At 39.2% G+C, this 23,101-nt stretch overlaps 1 protein-coding gene across 5 annotated transcripts; it reads right to left on the reverse strand.

The window, feature by feature from the left end:
• Positions 1-22,877, reverse strand: FAM221A (family with sequence similarity 221 member A). Of its 5 annotated transcripts, none has more exons than XR_012920997.1 (8): positions 22,756-22,877; positions 18,920-19,093; positions 15,488-15,678; positions 13,633-13,839; positions 4,894-5,001; positions 1,912-1,994; positions 790-858; positions 1-229 (listed from the first exon to the last, which is right to left on the reverse strand). XR_012920997.1 is itself a non-coding variant. In XM_076006373.1 (8 exons), exons 1-7 carry the CDS (start codon positions 22,818-22,820, stop codon positions 853-855), a joined length of 831 nt encoding a protein of 276 aa, XP_075862488.1. In that variant the 5' UTR covers positions 22,821-22,877; the 3' UTR covers positions 1-229; positions 815-852. The 5 variants fall into 5 exon arrangements, 4 of the variants coding, with proteins under 4 accessions (XP_075862488.1, XP_075862487.1, XP_012628771.1 ...); XM_076006373.1 differs by having other exon boundaries at positions 815-858; positions 1,912-1,991; XM_076006372.1 differs by having other exon boundaries at positions 815-858.
• Between the last annotated feature and the right edge of the window lie 224 nt (positions 22,878-23,101).

The following is a 23,101-nucleotide window of genomic DNA, read 5'->3' on the forward strand; positions in this document are numbered from 1 at the left end:
TAGAAGGCATTTTCACTTTAATAAATTAGGGAAACATGAAAAAGACATTTATACAGTAAATAAAGTAAATTAATTTGAGAGAAAATAAATTGTAGTATTACATTTAAATAAACATGAAAATGATATATTTGCATGGTGCTTTTAACTTCTGCAGTAGTCTTCATGAAGGTTTTGCAGAAGATGGCAATGGAGCTTTTCCTTTCCGCTTAGCAGCCTTTTCCATTTTTATCTGTAAAATTTAAAATATTTATTGATATAATAATTTGTAAACCATTCTAAAGAAAAAAAGGTTGCATTAACCTCATTTGGACTCATGTCTTATTTAACACAGCCCTTCCTCAAATACTGAAGCCAAAATCTGATAAAGGGACACAATTGCATATTTTTAAATGGTTTGATTTTAACTTTACAGAAGCATTTTAATAAAAATAACATATAAATGAATATTGCTTTAGACAAAAGAATAAATTAGTTTCAACTGCTACTAAAATTAAAAATTAATAAAAAATTTAAATGCCTAACTTTATATCCAATCTATTCACATTCCCTACAAAGTTACAAAATGCACCTAATCCAGCTGGGTTATCTCTGAAACAGACTGCTCTAAGGATGCTTTCCTATAACTCTGGTTTCTGCATTCCACAGTTACCTTCCTGAAGGTCTTGTCCTCCTCCATTATAGTTAAAGCAAAGCAGCAGCACACATACCCCAAGCTGTGGCCTTCTAACTTTTTAGACTAATATAGACCTTTTCCATGGGATTCAAGACCCCAGAGAACATAAAGCCCACCTGTCTCTGACCCACCACCACTCACGTTCACACACACCAATTTCCAGAGGCAGCACCACTGCCTTACCCCTGCAAGAGAAGGGGAGAGAAAATAAGGCGAATGGGTAGAGACAGGGCCTCCTACCATCTACAGGAATAATACCAAGAAACCAGGAGAGACCTTGTAAAACCAGTCTACTCAATCCTATCAAATTGCAAGTAATAAAAATTTCTAGAGTAACCTGTCTCTTCCCCATTTTTTCCCTCTCCTCTTTGAGTTGATTGGGAACCTCATTCAAAAACACTCATGATATACATATCAAATATCATATATATGTATCAATACCTACCTCTCAGCATTGTTCTAAAGGTATAAGATTAAATATATATATATATAATATATAAAGATCTAAGCACTAAACAAATGCTAGTCCCTTTTCCCCTCTCATTTAAGCCCAAGTGTTAGATTTGTAATAACATCAACAACAAAAAAAGCAAAGATGCTAAACAACAAAAGCCAAAGCTGTGTTTGCTCATTTGAAATAGTACAAAGATGAATAAAATACTATTCTTATCCCTAAGGCATTTATACTCTGGTGGAAAACTGATGAAAATGAACATTACTTAAAGCTGTGAACACATCAAAACTATAGTTGTTGAACCCTGGAAGCAGTTAAAATATGTCTGTGTTTAGTATTCTGATTCTTAAAGGCTATTGGGTAATTTTAACTTGAGTCAGGATATACCAAAAAACCTCTGAGAAGAAGAAATGATATAATACATATTAAGAATTCAAAATATATTCAATCTTAGACAATTAAATTTTTTAAAATAAAAAAATAAAGGTACATGTATTAAAAAAAAGAACTCAAGATACATATAATTTACAAATCTACTGATGGTTGATAAATGTTAATAATTTTATTTTTGTACTCAGTCAATGTTTACAACCTTCATAATCAACCAGTGTATTATATATATTATTCATGAGTCCTGTTTCTGTCTGAATTATTGCAAATAAGCCTCAAAGCCTAACACCTACATATTACTTTCAATGATGTTCCACATTCAATATGTAATAATTCTATAATGTTTTTGTTACAAGTAAATGCTTAATGCAAATGGATTTCCTTAAAAACCTACCCTCTCCTGGTATCGTCTTTCAAAGAAAGTCATATCATCTTCTTCAGGTCTCCTTAAGGAAGAAACTTGACTACTTGTACCTGCTAACAAGGAAAACAAATCTATGTATTTATGTCATTATATAGTTCCTTGAAATAAAAAACAAAAAGAAAAGTCTCCTCCTGGCAGGTGATAATGTTTTGTTTTTCAAACCAGAAATGGCCTAAATAAATATCTGGTCCTACTATCTGATTCTTTTTTAGAAAGAATGGCATTATAGGACAAAAGTAATTTTCATTGGCAAACATTCTTCACATAGTCAATGGCTCATATTAAATAATGCCACATAGGTATTTCATAAGAGTACACTTAGTTTTCTCCAACTACTTTTTACATTTTATAACTAGAAATCCATGTTCTACTTTATGAGGTAATGCATAGAATTATTGAGGCTTTATACAGGCAACCATAGTGATGATACTACCTGCTTCAAACTTTTTCAAAACTAAAACATTTTAGCCACTTTGCATGATATTCACTTTGTAAAACTAATCAAACACTAGTGGAATTTTAAAATGCTTCAGTAGGAAAAACCTGGTTTTCTTGTCAAGAGCCTAGCTCATGGAAAAATTCACCTTCATTGCTGGTGAATGTCTTCATTGGGTCCTTTCATTTCCAAAACAAAATGTCAATATGCACACCTGTTCTTCTAGTTTCTAAAGCATTTGAATTCGTCCTCAATCAACAACATAAAGACATATAACTCTAGTCCAGGTGCAGTGGCTCACACCTGTAATCATAGCACTCTGGGAGGCCCTGGCAGGAGGATCGCTCAAGGTCAGGAGTTCAAAACTAGCTTGAGCAAGAGCAAGACCCCGTCTCTACTAAAAATAGAAATAAATTAATTGGCCAACTAAAAATATATAGAAAAAATTAGCCAGGCATGGTGGTGTGTCCCAGCTACTTGGGAGGCTGAGGCAGGAGGATCGTTTGAGCTCAGGAGTTTGAGGTTGCTGTGAGCTAGGCTAACGCCACAGCACTCTAGCCCGGCCAGGCAAAAGAGTGAGACTCTGGGCCGGGTGTGGTGGCTCACGCCTGTAATCCTAGCTCTCTGGGAGGCCGAGGCGGGCGGATTGCTCGAGGTCAGGAGTTCAAAACCAGCCTGAGCAAGAGCGAGACCCCGTCTCTACTATAAATAGAAAGAAATTAATTGGCCAACTGATATGTATATAAAAAATTAGCCGGGCATGGTGGCGCATGCCTGTAGTCCCAGCTACTCGGGAGGCTGAGGCAGAAGGATCGCTCAAGCCCAGGAGTTTGAGGTTGCTGTGAGCTAGCCTGATGCCACGGCACTCACTCTAGCCTGGACAACAAAGTGAGACTCTGTCTCAAAAAAAAAAAAAAAAAAAAGAGTGAGACTCTGTCTTGGGGAAAAAAAAAAAAAAAGACATATAACTCCAGACAATCATCATGGACTACAACCATACTTTGTTGACTATCTTTAACAAAAGCCTTATTGAGAAAAATAAAATATGAAAGCATGCTTAGATATGCGCTATCTATCCATTCCTCTGGAAACTCTGGGTCTATCCCTGGATCATGTTGGGCCAATTGAGCTAAGCTTCTTGCAGACTTACTTTCACTGCATTGCATTTTAATGATATAGTACCATTTATCTGGTAAAATGGTATATTACCACTCTTATCAAAGGTGACTATCAGAAACAAGAAACCATCTACTGTATTTGCTTAAAAAAAAAGGTTGTGAGGACCTTGGCCACTGCATTGTTGAAAGTCACTATACAGACTTCTTTAAAATCCAGCATTTATCTAACTTTCATTAGCATTAAGGAACTCAGGCTTCCTCCCTTCTAATACGGCAAAGTGTTTAAATTATTGCACCTTCCTCTGCTTCTTGGCCACCACTATATTCAGTCAAAACTGAAGCTTAATGAAGCAATTATATCAACCTTGAAAGTGGCCATAATTGTGTTCTTTTTCTTGGTTTTAGTTTCTTATTTCTACCTACATTTTACCATTACATATTTCACTGTATGTTGTTTTTGCAAGCAGCCTTACAATCCCTTGTGAAGAATGCCAACATACGCAAATACAGACAAATCAAAGAAAATTCTCATCTAAAAGTATTTTAAAATATCAAATACCTAATAGACCATACAAATTCTTTCTTTGATGTTTTTATTCTTGTTTTCAATAAAGGAAATATAGAATACTAGTGCTTAAAAATGAGTTCTACTTGCTCTTAATTTATAAATGATAAAACTCTGCTAACCTATGGTTGTCATTGGATTACACCCCTTTGGGAGGACCCAAAGGCAGCTGGTCCATTAGAGGGCCCTCTTATTCAAACACTGGAGCAACAACATACACCAGAATAAGGTTTAAAACTTCAGGCCGGGCGCGGTGGCTCACGCCTGTAATCCTAGCACTTTGGGAGGCCGAGGCGGGCGGATCGCTCAAGGTCAGGAGTTCGAAACCAGCCTGAGCGAGACCCCGTCTCTACCAAAAATAGAAAGAAATTAATTGACCAACTAAAAATATATATATACAAAAAAAAAAAAATTAGCCGGGCATGGTGGCGCATGCCTGTAGTCCCAGCTACTCGGGAGGCTGAGGCAGTAGGATCGCTAAGCCCAGGAGATTGAGGTTGCTGTGAGCCAGGCTGACGCCACGGCACTCACTCTAGCCTGGGCAACAAAGTGAGACTCTGTCTCAAAAAAAAAAAAAAAAAAAAAAACTTCAAATTATATATAATATTATCAGAATACTCAAAATTCTCAGATTTAGTTATATGTCCCGATATGAAATGAAGCTGCTTGCTTTTTCTCAGTGTCTGGCTAATGTAAAACAAAGTAAAATGACAGATTTACTTGAAGTCAAATTGTGGTAATAATGGAAAAATGAGAGAAGCCTATAAAACAAATCAAAACTCTACATTCTAACTTACTAGGCCCAAAAATATTTCTCAATTTAATTTCATTACCATCTGTTAATGTTTCCGGAGAAGAAATAGATGGTGCTTGAAATGCTTTTAGAAATGGGTGGTCCATGGATGTAACTGGAGATTCTAAAAGTTCAACTGAAGGTACACCTGAGAACAAAATATATGGAGAAGGAAAATTAAATATCTGTTTAAAAGGCTACAAATGTGAAATAAATTGGAACCTCAGCAGAATCACCAGAAAATCATTTCCACAAAAAAAGAAATTTTTATTTAGATTTTTGTCTACCATATAAAGTAAAGGCAAATAAGTAAATGTGCATTTCTCAGCACATTTCTAAGACCTTTTTCACAGGAAAAAAAAATATTATTCACAAATGTAATTATATGTCAAAACAGAGGTACAAAACCCTAATACAGTATAACATTATCAAAAATTAGACATTCGCAATAAGGAACTTCTGGTTGAAGAATGTAGAATAAGTGTATTTTTACTCTGTTCCTTACTAGGAAACCACCTACAGAGAAAGTGTGAAAAATAAAACAAACAAGCTCTTTCTTCACCAAAATGAGAAACATCCACAACCCCAAACCACAAAGACCAACTGCTAAAAACACTAACTTTGGGGACCAAAAGGAAGGAAGTTGCAGAGAAAATGTATAACTGTTCTATCTTCTTCACAAACCACCACCTTCCCCACACCCCTATCCCCACCACACAGGTAGAGGGAAAGAAAAGAACTTTTAGTCCTAATTGGTTTAAAAGTCAGTCCTATCTTATAATGTAAACAGTGTGGGACAATTGCTTAGTCTTTCCCTCTTCCATCCCAGCTACTCTCTCATAGGGCGTGTGGGAATATAAGAGAAGGGGCTCAGGCCCACTGAGGTTCTTGTGCTACTCTCTGGTGGCTGCTCCTGATCTCAAATGCTCCATGCTGGTGTAACTTGCAATTTGGTCTCTCAGCCTGACAGGGGCTGGTAGCCTCACCCCTGCTCTCACTAGAAATATAGATCCCTTCGATGCCTGTCAAGTCCCCTATTGAATCACCCAGCTCAGGGCACCCACCTCCAGCTCTGCTCTGCGGTCATCTTACCCCTGCTATGACAGAAGCCATAGGAGGCCCACTGCCTCCCAGCTCAGCTGCCTTCCCAGCACTGGCTCAGAGCTGGGAATTATGGATTCCTTACACAGCAAAAAGGAACTCAATTCCAGCAAGAGGTCATCGCTGTCTAGGTATCTATGTGGCTGATACAGCTGAAGTCCCTCTGGGCTCCACTAACACCTGAAATCGGGACATAAATGTCTTATGTTTCCTCTGCTCACTCTCAACTTTCATCACCCTACCTTCTTTGGGGGCACAAAAGGGGGAGGTTTTCCTTCTTTATAGACTCATGTATCACAAAGGACATTTCAGTCTCTTAATTTCAAATTACAAAATATAGCCTGTAATATCTAAACTAAATAAAACTCACATTCTCAAGACTATAAACAGGTTTTGAAAAGCTACTTTATAATCATTACACTTATTAAATCTAATGTTTTCTTCTTTCAGAGATCTGAGTTCTTTTTTTTTTTTTTTTTTTTTTTGAGACAGAGTCTCGCTTTGTTTTCCAGGCTAGAGTGAGTGCCGTGGCGTCAGCCTAGCTCACAGCAACCTCAAACTCCTGGGCTCAAGCGATCCTCCTGCCTCAGCCTCCCGAGTAGCTGGGACTACAGGCATACGCCACCATGCCCGGCTAATTTTTTTTTTTTATATATATATATCAGTTGGCCAATTAATTTCTTTCTATTTATAGTAGAGACGGGGTCTCGCTCTTGCTCAGGCTGGTTTTGAACTCCTGACCTTGAGCAATCCGCCCGCCTCGGCCTCCCAAGAGCTAGGATTACAGGCGTGAGCCACAGCGCCCGGCCATCTGAGTTCTTATAATTAGAATGAAGCTCCTATTCTATAAACACAGCCTGAGTTCCTTGTCAATGGTTCATTAAACATGCTATTTCTTAATTCTTAGAGTAGGTCTACAGAAGACAAATCTTCCCACTGTAACCCCAAATGTTTTTTTCCTCTACATTTAATTTGCCGTCAGTAAGTAGCTTTTTTTTTTTTTTTGGAAAACTCCTTCCTTGATGAGAAAAATTACTTTCCACATGCAGGATCAAAATATAAAGGTAACAGTATCATGAGACGAATTTCTTACAGACCCATATACACATTTTTATTTCTTGCCCCTTGCTTTTATGTAGTTGCACAGTTACAGGCAGAATGGACATAAAACAGTATCATTCTTACTTTTTTTTTTTGAGACAGAATCTCATTCTGTTGCCTGGGTTAGAGTGCCAAGGTGTCAGCCTAGCTCACAGCAACCTCAAACTCCTGGGCACAAGCAGTCCTCCTGCCTCAGCCTCCCGAGTAGCTGGGACTACAGGCATGCGCCAACATGCCCAGCTAATTTTTTCTATATATATTTTTAGTTGTCCAGCTAATTTCTTTCTATTTTTAGTAGAGACAGGGTCTCACTCTTGTTCAGGCTGGTCTCAAACTCCTGAGCTCAAAGGTTCCACCCGCCTCGGCCTCTCAGAGTGCTAGGATTACAGGTGTGAGCCACCACGCCCGGTCCATTCTTACTTGTAATTCCTATGTTGTTATTCCGCTATAGAAATGAATTCGGTTATTATACTCAAAGCTTACACTGTTATCTGACTTATTGGAAAATATGTAAAAATAATGATATTATGGCTTTTCATATGTTTATAGTCCATAAACATTCATTTTAATTTTAAAAAAAGACATTTCAGGCCGGGCGCGGTGGCTCACGCCTGTAATCCTAGCTCTCTGGGAGGCCGAGGCGGGTGGATTGCTCGAGGTCAGGAGTTCGAAACCAGCCTGAGCAAGAGCGAGACCCCGTCTCTACTATAAATAGAAAGAAACTAATTGGCCAACTAATATATATAGAAAAAATTAGCCGGGCATGGTGGCGCATGCTTGTAGTCCCAGCTACTTGGGAGGCTGAGGCAGAAGGATTGCTTGAGCCAGGAGTTTGAGGTTGCTGTGAGCTAGGCTGACGCCATGGCACTCACTCTAGCCTGGGCAACAAAGTGAGACTCTGTCTCAAAAAAAAAAAAAAGACATTTCAGTCAACAACTGACCCCATATATAATCATGTCCCAGGAGATTATAATGGACCCACACTATAAATGTGTATCATTTTTTTATCTGTTACACTGTGTTTTTATTGTACCTTTTCTATATTTAGATATGCAAATACTTCCCACTGTGTTACAACTGCCTACAGTATTCAGTACGGTAACATACTGTATAGCTTTGTAGCCTAGGAGCAATAGGCTATACCATTTAGGTTAGTGTAAGTATACATATGATGTTGGCACAATGATGAAATCATCTAAGGACACATTTCTCAGAATGTATCCTCATCATTAAGTGGCACATGGCTGTACTATGAAGATCCTCGAGTGATAAAATACCAGAAGTCACAAAAAGTCAAAGAAGCCAGCTATTACCTCTACTTTTTGTTTTTGTTTTTTAAGAGACAGATTCTCACTATGTTGCCTGGGCTAGACTTGAAATCCTGGGCTCAAACGATCCTCTCATCTCAGCCTCCCAAGTAGCTAGGACTAGAGGTACACGCCGCCACATCTGGCTTACCACTATTATTTAGCATTGCTCTGGAAGTGCTAGCCATTTTGATTAGTCAAGAGTAAGAGGGGCCGGGCGCAGTGGCTCACGCCTGTAATCCTAGCACTCTGGAAGGCCAAGGCGGGCGGACTGCTTGAGGTCAGGAGTTCAAAACCAGCCTGAGCAGGAGTGAGACCCTGTCTCTACTATAAATAGAAAGAAATTAATTGGCCAACTAATATATATAGAAAAAATTAGCCGGGCATGATGGCGCATGCCTGTAGTCCCAACTACTCAGGAGGCTGAGGCAGCAGGTTGCTTGAGCCCAGGAGTTTGAGGTTGCTGTGAGCTAGGCTGACGCCATGGCACTCACTCTAGCCTGGGCAACAAAGCGAGACTCTGTCTCAAAAACAAACAAACAAACAAAAAAAGAGTAAGAGGAATAATAAATATTGGAAAGGAAGAGGGCAAAATATCATTATTTATAAAATAAACTAAAAATTTAGTAAAACTCTAAGATGAATAAGAGTGATAACAAAAACAGCAGAAAATTTATTTTATAAATAAACAATAATCAGTTAGAAACTATAATTTTAAGAAATCTCATGTATTATACCTATAAAAAAACATTAAATACCTAGAAATAAACCGAAGAATTGTACAGGACTTCTGGGAAGACAACTTGAGAAGTCCACTTTGCTGTACAGAAGGCAAATAAATGAAGAGACCATATTTTAAAATATCAATTATTTCTACATTAATCTACACATTCAATACAATCTCAAAACAGTAAAGTTCTATAACTTCACAAAATAATGTCAAAGTTTTAAAAGAATTAAAAGAGTAGGCCAAGAAAATTCTGAAGTAATAAAATGTCATAAATATTTATTTATTCTAAAGCTTCAGTAATGAAAACAGCAGAAATATGGTAGCTGTACAGAAACAGACAACAGTGAGATAGACTAAGGAGCCCAGAGCAATCTTTGGGTTGAACCCAACCCTCCTACTTACTAGCTGAATAACACAGAGCAAGTTATTTTACTGCTGTGTGCTAAGTTTCCTCATCTATAAAACAGGAATAATCATCTAACTCAGAGAGCTGTGGTGAGTATTAAATGAGGTAATACATGTGAAGTGGCTGGAACAACTACCCGCAATAAAAAGCTACAATCATCATCAACATCATCATTATCATATTTTGCCACTGGTAATTGGGTTTTCCGTAACTGTTGCATGAGCCTAATACAATTATACACCCATGAAAACTGTACAATAATTTATTTATGGAATTTAACAAACAAATTGAAAAATCACCTAGAAGAGAAAATGCACAAAAATATCAAGACAATCTTGGAAAATTATCACAAACAAGAGGAATTTATCATACCACATATCAAAACACACCATGAAACTATAATAATAATAAATATATAACATGGACAGGATAGACAAATAGGCCAATGGTATAAAATACAGAGTAGGATAGAATATGATAAAAATTTCCAAATATTTAGGAAAGAATGGTGTTTGGATAACTGGCCATCAATTTGGACAAAAACTGAAGTTAGACATACCTACCTCACACTTTCAGAAAAAATAAATTCCAGATATATGAAAAAGCTAAACATAAAAACTTAAGTATTCGCCTGTAATCCTAGCACTCTGGGAGGCCGAGGCGGGAGGATTGCTCAAGGTCAGGAGTTCAAAACCAACCTAAGCAAGAGCGAGACCCTGTCTCTACTATAAACAGAAAGAAATTAATTGGCCAACTAATATATACAGAAAAAATTAGCCGGGCATGGTGGCGCATGCCTGTAGTCCCAGCTACTCGGGAGGCTGAAGCAGGATTGCTTGAGCCCAGGAGTTTGAGGTTGCTCTGAGCAAGGCTGACGCCATGGTACTCACTCTAGCCTGGGCAACAAGCAAGACTCTATCTCAAAAAAAAAAAACTTAAGTATTAAAATAAAATGAAGGAGACTATATTTATAAAATTGAAACAGGGAAGGCTTGTCTCCAAAATGTAAGATGTGTTCAAAAAAACTGTTTTTAAAGATTAAAAGACAAGTGATAGATTGGGAGAAAATGTCTGCAAAATAAACAACAAAGGATTAGTATACAGAATATATTAAAAGACTTCCTGTAAGTCAATGAGAAAAGATAAAAACAGAAAAATGAGCAAAAGATATGAACAGGCAATTCACAGAAAGTGAAATGGCCAATAAATGTGAAAGATCCTCATATATCACTAATACCCAGGGAAATCAAACAAAAACAATAACAATTTCACACACTGGAATGGCAAAATAATCAAGTTTAGGTGGCAAGAAAAAAATAATAATAATCAAGTTTAATATTATCAGTCATTAGCCTAAATGTAAGGGAATAGGTAAGCCAAAACATCACTAGAAGAAGTAAAAACAGGTACAGTGTTTTGAAGGCCATTTGGTAGACTGTATTAAAATTTTACATGTTAACACACTTCAACCCAAGAATTTTACTTCTGTCTACTTCAGAGTCAAATTTATGCAAAGATACAAAGAGGCAAGCTGAAAGATTTTCTTGGAAAGATTGTTTGTAATGGCCAAAAATAAAAAACCTAAATCCCACTAACAAGTAAATAAACTGTGTTATCTATAATGTGGAATACCGTGCAGCAGTTAAAAAGAATGAAGTACATTTGTGTCATGACATAATAGGCCTTCAAACTTTCTCTAAGTTTAAAATAAATAGTAAAAATGTATGCTAGGCTAGGTTTCCATATCCATCGGTTCTGCACTCATATATTCAGCCAACCACAGATTAAAAATGTTTTGGGCCGGGCGCTGTGGCTCACGCCTGTAATCCTAGCTCTTGGGAGGCCGAGGCGGGCGGATTGCTCAAGGTCAGGAGTTCAAAACCAGCCTGAGCAAGAGCGAGACCCCGTCTCTACTATAAATAGAAAGAAATTAATTGGCCAACTGATATATATATAAAAAATTAGCCGGGCATGGTGGCGCATGCCTGTAGTCCCAGCTACTCGGGAGGCTGAGGCAGAAGGATCACTCAAGCCCAGGAGTTTGAGGTTGCTGTGAGCTAGGCTGACGCCACGGCACTCACTCTAGCCTGGACAACAAAGTGAGACTCTGTCGGGAAAAAAAAAAAAAAAAAAATGTTTTGGAGGCCAGGCATGGTGGCTCACCCCTGTAATCCTAGCATTCTGGGAGGCTGAGGTGGGCGGATCGCTCAAGGTCAGGAGCTCAAAACCAGCCTGAGCAACAGCGAGACCGTCTCTACTAAACATAGAAACAAATTAATTGGCCAACTAAAAATATATAGAAAAAATTAGCAAGGCATGGTGGTGCATGCCTGTAGTCCCAGCTACTCGGGAAGCTGAGGCAAAAGGATTGCTTGAGCCCAGGAGTTTGAGGTTGCTGTGAGCTAGGCTCACGCCATGGCATTCTAGCCCCGGCAACAGAGTGAGACTGTCTCCAAAAATGTATGTTAAAAAAAAACACAATGTATGTTAGGCCGGGCGCTGTGGCTCACGCCTGTAATCCTAGCTCTTGGGAGGCCGAGGCGGGCGGATTGCTCAAGGTCAGGAGTTCAAAACCAGCCTGAGCAAGAGCGAGACCCCGTCTCTACTATAAATAGAAAGAAATTAATTGGCCAACTGATATATATATAAAAAATTAGCCGGGCATGGTGGCGCATGCCTGTAGTCCCAGCTACTCGGGAGGCTGAGGCAGAAGGATCACTCGAGCCCAGGAGTTTGAGGTTGCTGTGAGCTAGGCTGACGCCACGGCACTCACTCTAGCCTGGACAACAAAGCGAGACTCTGTCTCAAAAAAAAAAAAAAAAAACCACAATGTATGTTAAAGAAAAAAAATAAACTGATGATAGCAAATTAGCCTCTAGGAAAGAATCAGGGAAAAAGAAGTGTTCAAGGGGGCTTTCCACTTCACTTCTATTGTTTGAATCTTTTATAAGAATATATATATCTGTATTTATCTCATTTCTTAATTAAAAAAATACATGCTTGTTGTAAAATTTTAAAAAATCTTCACACACAGAAATGTTTAAAGTAGACAAGGGGGCTGGGCATGAGCCCGTAATCCTAGCACCCTGGGAGGTGGAGGTGGGAGGATTGCTTGAGCTCAGGAGTTCAAGACAAGCCTGAGCAAAAGCCAGACATCTCTACTAAAAATAGAAAAAATTAGCCAGTCAACTAAAAATGAAAAAATATTAGCCAGGCATGGTAGCGCATGCCTGTAGTCCCAGCTACTTGGGAGGCTGAGGCAGCAAGATTGCTTAAGCCCAGGAATTTAAGGTTGCTGTGAGCTAGGCTGCCGCCATGGCACTCACTCTAGCCCGGGCGATAAAGCGAGACTCTGTCGATAGATTGATAGATCGATAGATCGATAGATAGATAGATAAAAATAAAATAAACAAGGGAACATTCTGCTTCTAATCCCACTCAATTCTCAGAAGGATATGGCTACCTTCAATAATTCAGGATATATCCTATTAAACTTTTGCCTGTAATTTAAAACTTTCATGTATGCAAGAAGATATATGTGTGTGTACACATACTTTACTAGATGTGGTTACACATACATACATGTATGTTCACGAACATACATGAACATATGCCTATTATTTCGAAAATGAGATGGATATTATAGCAAAAACTGTGTGTAGTAGGGTAAGGGTAAACTACCATATCAAATAAGAGAAATATTCAGCTGTTACAAACAATGGAGATGTGGACTGGGATTTGAGTACAAGTATTGCAGTAGGAGTGATCTTTTCCCTGTGTTCTCTATATTTTCTATGACAATATATTGCATAGTGACAGTAAAACATTTTTTTAAGAATAAAAATCAAATGAAAGAATGTTTCCTGAAAAAAAATGATGACTGTAAAGTGATTAACAACTATAAGGCTTCACTATTGTTAGCACACATAAAAACAATATGATAATCACAATGAGTAAGATGTGCAACATTTGGAGGATGGACACACTTGAAGCTCTTACACGGGGCGGGGGGGCATGGGCAATATATGTAACCTTAACACTTGTACCCCCATAATACGCTAAAATAAAAACATAAATAAAATAAACTGAAAAAAAAAAATACAAGCTCACACTTCATATATCATCATCACTTACCGATTCCACTGTCATCTAATCGCATGTAGCCTTCTGCCAGTGAGCTGAAACCAGTTAATCCTCCCATGGCTGCGTAAGGAACATCTCGTCCCACTGGTTTTCCTTGAGCCAGTCTTTCTTGCTTAGTTTCCACTACTGTGTCATGGGCATATGCAGGCTGACCACAAGCACAAGTGAAGCAGCTATGGAATCCTGAACACTTGGAACCTGAATGAAGCAAGACGTAAAGGGAATTAAATATTTTTAAATGTAGGTACTAAGCTGTCTACCCTAAAGCCACTTAGCTTGGCCAAAGCCAGCTAAATCTAGATCCTCTAGCCCCTATAACTCTTATCTCCAGCTCCTGAACTTCCCACCAGCAAGTGCTCTTACTTCTGAAATATGCTAATGTGGTAAGGGGGTATATCACAGGAAAAGGAAAATGGAAAAACCAACTGGGACAAAAAGAATTTGTGTTGAACACTGAAGATCCTGGAAATGCCAGGCCTTCTCCTCAAAAATTGAGTTAAAACCAGTTGTGGCAGCGTCAGCCAAGTGGCCAGGATCAGGTGAAGAGGTAATATATTATAGAAACCTCCCTTCAGATCAACTCCCCATGAAAACCATATTGGAAGGCCTATCCATGGACACAGAAAGGATACAGTGGAATACTGTTCAGCAATAAAAAGGAAAGAAGTACCGATACATGCTACAAAATAGATGAATCACGAAAACATTATGCTAACTAAAAGCAGCCAGTCACAAAAGACCACATATTCTATGATTCCATTTATATAAAATAGCCAGAAAAGGCAAATACAGACAGAAAGTAGATCACTAAGTGCTCACTTTGGCAGCACATATACTACAAAGTAGATTATTGGTTACCTATAGCTGGGGGGAAGGAAAAATAGAGAGTTTCTTCCTGGTGTAACAAAAATGTTCTATACTTTATGGTATAAAGTTGGTACTTTATGGTATATGGTTGCACAACATTCACTCCGATTGATATATTAAAAACCATTAAATTGCATATTTTAAATTGTCAAATTTTATGGTATGTAAATTATGTCTTAATAAAGTTGTTATATAAAAAAACAAGCCATATAGGAAGGGAGGCCAGAATAAACCATTAACAAAATCTTTACCCACTTGCAACTTTGACAAATGTGTACAGGAACCAAGGCACACAAGTCTTATCCAACTACTTCCATACTTAGCCAATGAAACACTTTTATTCCTACCACTATCATGAAAAACGTTTTGTTATCTATTTCATTGTAAGATTTCAACTCAAACTGCTACAAAAACAATTCTAATAAACTATCTCCTGAAGGAAACTGATCCATACCCTACCTATTTCCAAAGGCTTTTAAAATTATGATCAAATGAAAGGGCATATGGGGTGGAGGTTGGGATTTGGGTCCAGGTACTGAGGTAAGGGTGCTATTACATACACAGCATTCCAGTTATCATGTTATACTTTGTTTTTCCCATCAGCCTATATTTTAGGCAATAACATTATAATCTGTTGGCAAATTATAAAAAAATTTTCACTTATAAAATCCCTTTAAAAAATCTACAAATAGAAGTTAGTTGATTAAACTCCCACTATTCAAAAATTTGAATCAGGTTACATCTAGTGATTCTTTAAAATCTATTACTTAAGTTATTTGAACTACATGAGACTAGAGTTTATGATTACCAAACATAGCAATAACTCGAGTTTTTCCACAAAAACATATATCCACTGAATTTTCCTTAGTTATTTAACAATTGACTCTATAACGGAATAAAATTGGTACAAAGGCAATTAAATATTCAAGGAAGAAATGAGAACACTTCGTGTTGGTGCATTTATAATAACAAAACTCACATGCGTTGCATGCAAAGCCAGGCGCAGCACTATGCTGATCAGCAAAGTGCTTGCATCTGCAGCGAATGGGCTGAGTGCCATTCAAAGGGACATACAGGTAAGCCCTGCACTGGCAGCCAGTCACCCGGCAAGGCAGATCAATGGGGCGCTGCTCAGGAATAGTTTCAAAGTCAGTTTTATGTTGTTTATACCTTAAGAAAAAGAAACAAACAAACACAATGCAGATATTACCAAAAATTACAATTTCTAATTTCAATTCTGTTCAATGCAAATATGACTATTTTTTACTTTTATTCTTTCTTTTTACTTTTATTCTTTCGTATTCTTGTTAGTAAAGTGGAAATAAACCCCTCTACATGCAGTATCTCTGTCAGGTATGTTGCTTCAGTTAGAGGAAATCTTTACTCTTTTAGATTTTTATTTTTAGTTATTTAAGAAGTTGTTTCATAGGGTAGGTGCGGTGACTCACACCTGTAATCCTAGCACTCTGGGAGGCCCAAGTGGGAGGATCGCTTTAGCTCAGGAGTTAGAGACCAGCCTGAGCAAGAGAGAGACTCTGTCTCTACTAAAAATAGAAATAATTAGCCGGGCATGGTGGCACATGTCTGTAGTCCCAGCTACTTTGGAAGCTGAGGCAGAAGAATCGCTTGAGCCCAGGAGTTTGAAGTTGCTGTGAGCCAGGTTGACGCTGTAGCACTCTAGCCTGGGCAACAGAGCAAGACTCTGTCTCAAAAAAAAGTTGTTTCACAGTTATACAAAGAAATACCATATGACAGTATAACATATAATTCCCTTAAATACTTACCTTTACAGATTCTTTAATATAGAAGCGCAACCTAAGAGTATTAAAAAAAGTTATTTATAAAAATTATTTTGATCAAAGTACATTAAATTTTTTTCATAGTTTTGCTATTTACAATTAAAATAAGTTCAATAAATTTGCATTAATATAATTTATTTTAATATAATTTAATTTTTAACTTTTAACTTCAAAATAAATTATCAATATTTTTGAAAGTCAAAGCTCTTTCTTAAAGCACTGTAATTTATTTAAATAGGTCACTCACTCCTTTCTCATAAGGTGATACTTCAGTAAAATAATATTAAATTTGTTAATTCAATATTAATCTAAGAAAAGCAAGTTAAAATAACGACATTCCATTTTTCACTTAGCAAAAAGAGTCAAAGTCTTTTTTTAAACTATACATAATTAACAATGCCATCAAGAGTATTACAAAGTACCAATTCCACTCAATAATGTTTCAAGAAATTTTAAAAGATCCATTCCTTAACCCTCAAAGTTCATTTTTGGAAAATGTACCCTAAGAAAATAATTCATTAATTACATTAATAATTAGGGTTCATGAAAAATGGCATGCATAGGAAAAGTTTTGTGAATAATGATAGTATTAGCAACAGTACTTATAACAGCAACATATACGAGCCCACACACACACAACATAAAGGAATGGGTAAGTAAATTACTAGACAACAGTTTTCAAACATTTTAGCAGTGAAGCTCTTTCTTCAAATAAAATCTTGTACAGAACCATAATATATAAAATGGAAGGAGAATTGATTAAAGCAAGCGGAAGAGCCAGAATAGACTTTACCCTGCACCTACTCTGCCCTTCCACCAGGCACACTCCTGAAGCTCCCTCGCAGCTCTAGGGAACCCGAGATAAACACAACTAGACTAGCTGGAATATCAGGCAAGTTTTAAAAATCTCGTTTGTGATTACTATATAACAATGTGAAACATATTTCTGTGATTCTGTCATAAAAAAATGGCTAAATATCTTATACACATACATAATTAACAACTACTAAATGAACTACACAAAAAAAAATCATACAGATACAGTAAAAAGTATTAACAGTAGCTAGCTTTGGGTGTTGAGTCTTCTACTTTTCTATATATTCTCCATTTTCCTTAAAAACCATGTATCACTTTTATAACAGGAAAAAAATAGTTTGGACAGAGATCCCACTGAGTGACCCATACTAAATAACTTCTCCATCAAAGTTGGGTTGGGTCGATTTTGAGGGTCAATTCCATGCTGTATGAATTATACAGAGATAAGAAACTGGCACTAAATTTGTACAAGAATTAATGATAAAACTATCACAAATTTACCAAATCCCTCTTCCATTCTGAAAGATATCAACACAGCCCTCAACTTCCGTTCCTCCTCTTAGTGTTTTTAGTTGGAGTTGCTAAACAAGTTTATAGTCAAACTATTAAATATATACAGCATTATTCACCCTAGCAACTGCTTAACAACCTTTGGCAACAGTAACTCAGTAAATAGCAACTATACAAAAAGTCTTTCATGAAAGAACTATTGGAATGGGGTGGTTCTCCTTCAACGGTCCCCTTAGAACAAAAAGTTAAAGTTGTTGCCTGAAAACATGTAATAGGTTCAGAGATTTTTCTGTGAAGCAGCTCGGTTATTTTGAATTTTACAACTGTCAGACAGTAGTACACTTTTTCTTTTTTGAGTCAGAGTCTCACTGTGGTGCCCAGGCTAGAGTGCCCTGGTGTCAGCCTAGCTCACAGCAACCTCAAACTCCTGGACTCAAGCGATCCTTCTGACTCAGCCTCCCGAGTAGCTGGGATTACAGGCATGTGCCACCATGCCTGGCTAATTTTTCTATATATTTTTAATCGTCCAGCTAATTTCTATTTTTTAGTAAAGACGAGGTCTCACTCTTGTTCAGGCTGGTTTCAAACTCCTGACCTTGAGCTATCCACCTGCCTCGGCCTCCCAGGGTGCTAGGATTACAGGCATGAGCCATGGCGCCCGGCCAGTAGTGCACTTTAAAGTAGAGCAACACACAGCAAAATGCAAACCTCAGATACACGCAACACACGTCAGTGACTGGAGCCTTGGGTACTTCCTTTCCTTTATGCACTTTCCTTGGAACATGGCATTGTATTTTTGTTTGTTTAAAGAAAGGTATCAACAAAGCAGTTCTTTAAGGTATGAAAGGCGATCAGTAAATTTGAGGAGAAATGCTTCTATTTGTAGATGGATAGCACGATCACTGTGGGCCAATTCAAGCAACTGTTGAAGTGGTTCTTCAGTCTGATGATCCATTCGTTCTCTACCTTGTCCAATGATGGCAGACATAGGTAGACTCTGCTCCCCACACAAACTTAAAGACCCCTGGCAAAGTCATAGGGGCACCAAAATCTTTTTTACCAATGGCAAGAAAGTTGCTTAACATAATATACTCTATGATGAGTTCTAATAAGCTATGATTGAAATGTTTAAATTACAGCTAAAAAAAGCTTTAGATAATTTCTACTGTACTGTATAAGGGCCTATTTTTAAATGTTACTCATCATAGTGTTACTTATAGAAGATATGCTTTGCTACAGCTTTGCATTTTCTAATCATCAGACAACTTAGCAATAGAATATCTTACCTATGTGTACAAAAACACAGTGTCTCTGGGCCCACAAGTTTACAATCCATTCCAGTTGGTGACCGCCAGCTCACAAATAATCTGTTTTGTAAGCGTGTAGGTAAAACTTTTCTTTTGTATTCTTCATATTCTTCAGGAGTAAAAAGTTTCCCTCCATCGTCCTCACCAACAATTCTACAAAAAAAAAAAATATTTCTCTTAAGCCTTGAGTATATATTTTCCAGGTTAAAAATACTAAACTATACCAGCATAGTCAAAGGAAAGGCTGCTTTGACTTTGATTTTTTTACTTTAAGCACATGGTAATAGCCAAATTGTAATAAAACTTTTGCTTCTCATGGAGTTCAGGACATGCTACCCCAAAATACAGCACCCTGGCATTTGCAAAAACAGAAGTAGGAAGGTCACTCTCATCTTCCCCTCCCTCTTCTTCTCTGAAGCATGTCATAAAACTTTTATTCCAGAAATACTCTCCCTATAGCTGGAGGAAGGGAGCATGTTTATCTTCTAAAACATGGGTACATGGAGAAGAAAATGAACAAACAGGCCTTGCTAAGTTCCCTCCAGTTTATTATCATTAGATCATACCCTTTTGTCCTTCAATCATTTTCCTCTGTGACTGTATACTCTTCATAAAATCTAAGCATAAAAATACACAGGGGCCAGGTACAGTGGTTCATGCCTGTAATTCCAGCACTTTGGAAGGCCAAGGCAGGAGGATCACTTGAGGCCAGGAGTTCAAGAGCAGCCTGGGTAATATAGCAAGACCCCATTCCTACAAAATTAAAATTAAAAAATTAGCCAGGTATGGTGGTATGTGCCTATAGTCCTACCTACTTAGGAGGCTGAGGCAGGCGGATCACTTGAGCCCAGGAGGTCAAGGTTACTAGTGAGCTATGATTAGGCTACTCCTCTCCAGCCTGGGTGAAAGAACAAGACCCTGTCTCTAAAAAATTAAAAATAAATACATAGGAGTCCCAGTTTCTTTGGATCTTCATTTTCAGAAAGTGCCCATTGTCACATAAAACTTATTTTAAATAAATGTATAACCTTTTCTCCTGTTAATCTATCTTTATTATAGATGCCTCAGCCATGAAGCTAGTGATGACTGAGGAAAGAAATCTTTTCTCCCCTATACTTCCCATATAAAAGAGTATTATAAATAAGAAAGTCAATGAATTGATAACATCTGACTATACAAGGTTTATCAATGGAAGATTAGCACATACTCATCTTAATTTCTCCTTTGATTCTAAAGCAAACATGCTCATTCTTCTCGTTAAAAGTTAGAGCCTAGACTGCTAAAAGTTCTAAAATTTTCCTCCTTTAAAAACAATATCAAAAAAAGTACAAAAATATCGATGCAGAAACGAACACAACTAATTTCCATGCCTGATCCCAAACTCTGGCCAGGAGTTTAAACTAATGTGGCACCTAAAAACACACCTGTATCTGAATAACCTCAAACCCACATCTGTGTGTTGGGTACTCAGGTTTATCATTGTTTAATTTCAAAAGAACTCAACATTTTATGGGAAAAATTAAGCCCCCACCATTTTCATGGAAAGAAACTAAGAGCTGGCATCCCTGGAGGAAAAGAAAGCACAATTAAAAGAAGTTGTTTGAAATTGAAGACATTTCTCCTTGAAAATAGCCCCTTTAAAAGTAATGAAAAGTGTTATTTGTAGGATGCTACATTTTTGTGTGTGTCATACTTTTTTTCCATACTTTGAAGCCTCTGAGGTAGGAAATAAAAACCAGTTCATAAGCTATGAAATCATCATAACTTTCTTCCTTACATAAACGACTTAGATAAACAACAGTAAAAAACAAATAGCATTTTACTCGGAGATAAGCTTTGGGCCCTTTCACTTTCTTATAGCTATCAAGAAGAATATCAACAGGTACTGGACAGATCATAAGATAAATGCAGCTCTTTAAAAGAAGAGATCATTGGTATTTAGGTTCTAAACCAGTGTAGCTCAAATGTTATTGTAATTTTCATGAAGGAAAAAAGAAAAAAAAAAGTTATTGTGTTTACATAACACCCAGTGAACCTTGTTCAAATACAGATTAACCGGTTTGAGGTGGGCCTGAGACTCTGCTTTTCTAACAAGCTCCCAGGTGATGCCTATGTCTGTGGTCCACACGTCTAGGCATTAACAGCAAGGCTCTACACTCCTCTCCCAAATCCCACCAAAGCACCCGGGCAAGACCAAATCAAGGAAAACTTTCAAGGAGAGTTTGTTTCCTTCTAGATTCATCCTTTGACCCTTACCACCACCACCAACACCACCCCTTTCATATCTAGGCACCCAAGTCCTGTTTTCCCCACTTTTCTCAAATCCTAATGCCAGTAAAAGACCTGATAATCTCTTTTGTGGGGAAGTGTTTCAGGTTATTTATGCTTGCAAAAATACTTCCCACCAGGCCTGCCCCTAACATTTTCTAGGCTAGGAAAGAGACAACCTGAGGCCCACAATCGGTCCACATACCTAAATATCTAAGTTACCAGTCAACACCTGGGCCCAGCAACTCACTCCAGAGAAAAGCCCTGGAGAACTAACTGGAGGCTAAAGGAGCGGGCTGGGCTGGGTGGTTGCTGTTCCGCCTAGGAATTTTGGGAGTTAACCTGAACCCTCCTGAACTGGACATGGGGACTGACCCCATCCAGCTCCTCACCTTCACCTTCTCGGTTCAGAATTCTAGGCAGTTCTAAGCATTACCCAAACTACACCAGCTGGGCAGTCGGCGCCAGCGCAGTCAGCAGGGGAGCCCGCCTGCCCGGACACCCCTGGGGGATTTGGGGAGACCACTGTTAACCAGAGTGGCCTGTCTCGCTCAGGTTCCCAGGCTGAGGCACGACTGTCTCACCTCGCGTTAGAACACACACCCGCCTCGTCCCGCCTCGATCCGGCATCCTCCAGCCGGTCCTCCCAGTAAATCCCATTCGCCCAGTTTCCCAACCGCCAAAAACCTCAGGCAACAGAAAAAGAACACGGCGCCTGAGGTGCAGCAGCCTCGGCCAGGGCGCAGGGCAGTGAACTGCGTCCTGTTTCTGGGCCAGTTTCTCCTAAAACCAGCACCGCGGGGTTGGGAGCACGTTCGGAAGTTTACGATTTACCCATTACGGGATTAATTTGATGTCTGCTAACTTTTATAGGTCCCGAGTACGCCAAGTGTATTTCTTCAATGGCCATTTTAAAAAAACAATTGGACCTCTGCATAAATCTAGAGCTAATAATCCTCCTTGGAAGGGCCGGGCGCGGTGGCTCACGCCTGTAATCCTAGCACTCTGGGAGGCCCAGGCGGGCAGATCGCTCAAGGTCAGGAGTTCGAAACCAGCCTGAGCAAGAGTGAGACCCTGTCTCTACTATAAATAGAAAGAAATTAATTGGCCAACTAATATATATATATAGAAAAAATTGTCCGGGCATGGTGGCGCATGCCTGTAGTCCCAGCTACTCAGGAGGCTGAGGCAGCAGGATTGCTTGAGCCCAGGAGTTTGAGGTTGCTGTGAGCTAGGCTGACCACACGGCACTCACTCTAGCCTGGGTAACAAAGCCAGACTCTGCCTCAAAAAAAAAAAAAAAATCCTCCTTGGAAGGGAACGGAAGGACTACTTAACTGGCCTCGGAAGACTTGTTACCGAACAGAACTGCGAGTCACTGCAATATTTAATTGCAGAAAGACGAAACTTGACATGCACGTAGGCCTCCCCCAACAGCCCGGGAACCGATTCCGGGCGCCACCAGCCGTCCTCCGGCTATGGACACTGGGCCAGCCCGGTCCTCCGCCTGCGGAGCGGCGGGATGCGGGCCGCGAGCCACCCCTCACCTGCGGTACTCCAGGTACTCGTCCACCGCCGCCGCGCCGCCGGAAGGCAAGCTCAGCCGCTCCATGGCCGGCGGGGAGCCGAGGGCGCCCGCGCGAGCACGCGTCCCGCCGCCTGCCGCCCGCCGATTGGCCCTGATCGCCCGCCGCCCTCTGATCGCCGATTGGCCCGGCCCGGCCCGCCGCCCGCGGATTGGTCCAGCCGGCAGATCGCGGCGGGCGCGCGCAGCCTCGGCGCAGGGCGCGCGCTTCTACCTGGCCGCCCTCCGCGCCGCCTGGGGCCGCGGTTTGCCGCCGACCGCCGACCTGACCTGTGTCGGCTTTCCCTTTCCCCGGACCCGCAAGTGTC

This window comes from Microcebus murinus, chromosome 9, assembly GCF_040939455.1.
Source record: "Microcebus murinus isolate Inina chromosome 9, M.murinus_Inina_mat1.0, whole genome shotgun sequence".
NCBI classification, from domain to species: Eukaryota; Metazoa; Chordata; class Mammalia; order Primates; family Cheirogaleidae; genus Microcebus; species Microcebus murinus.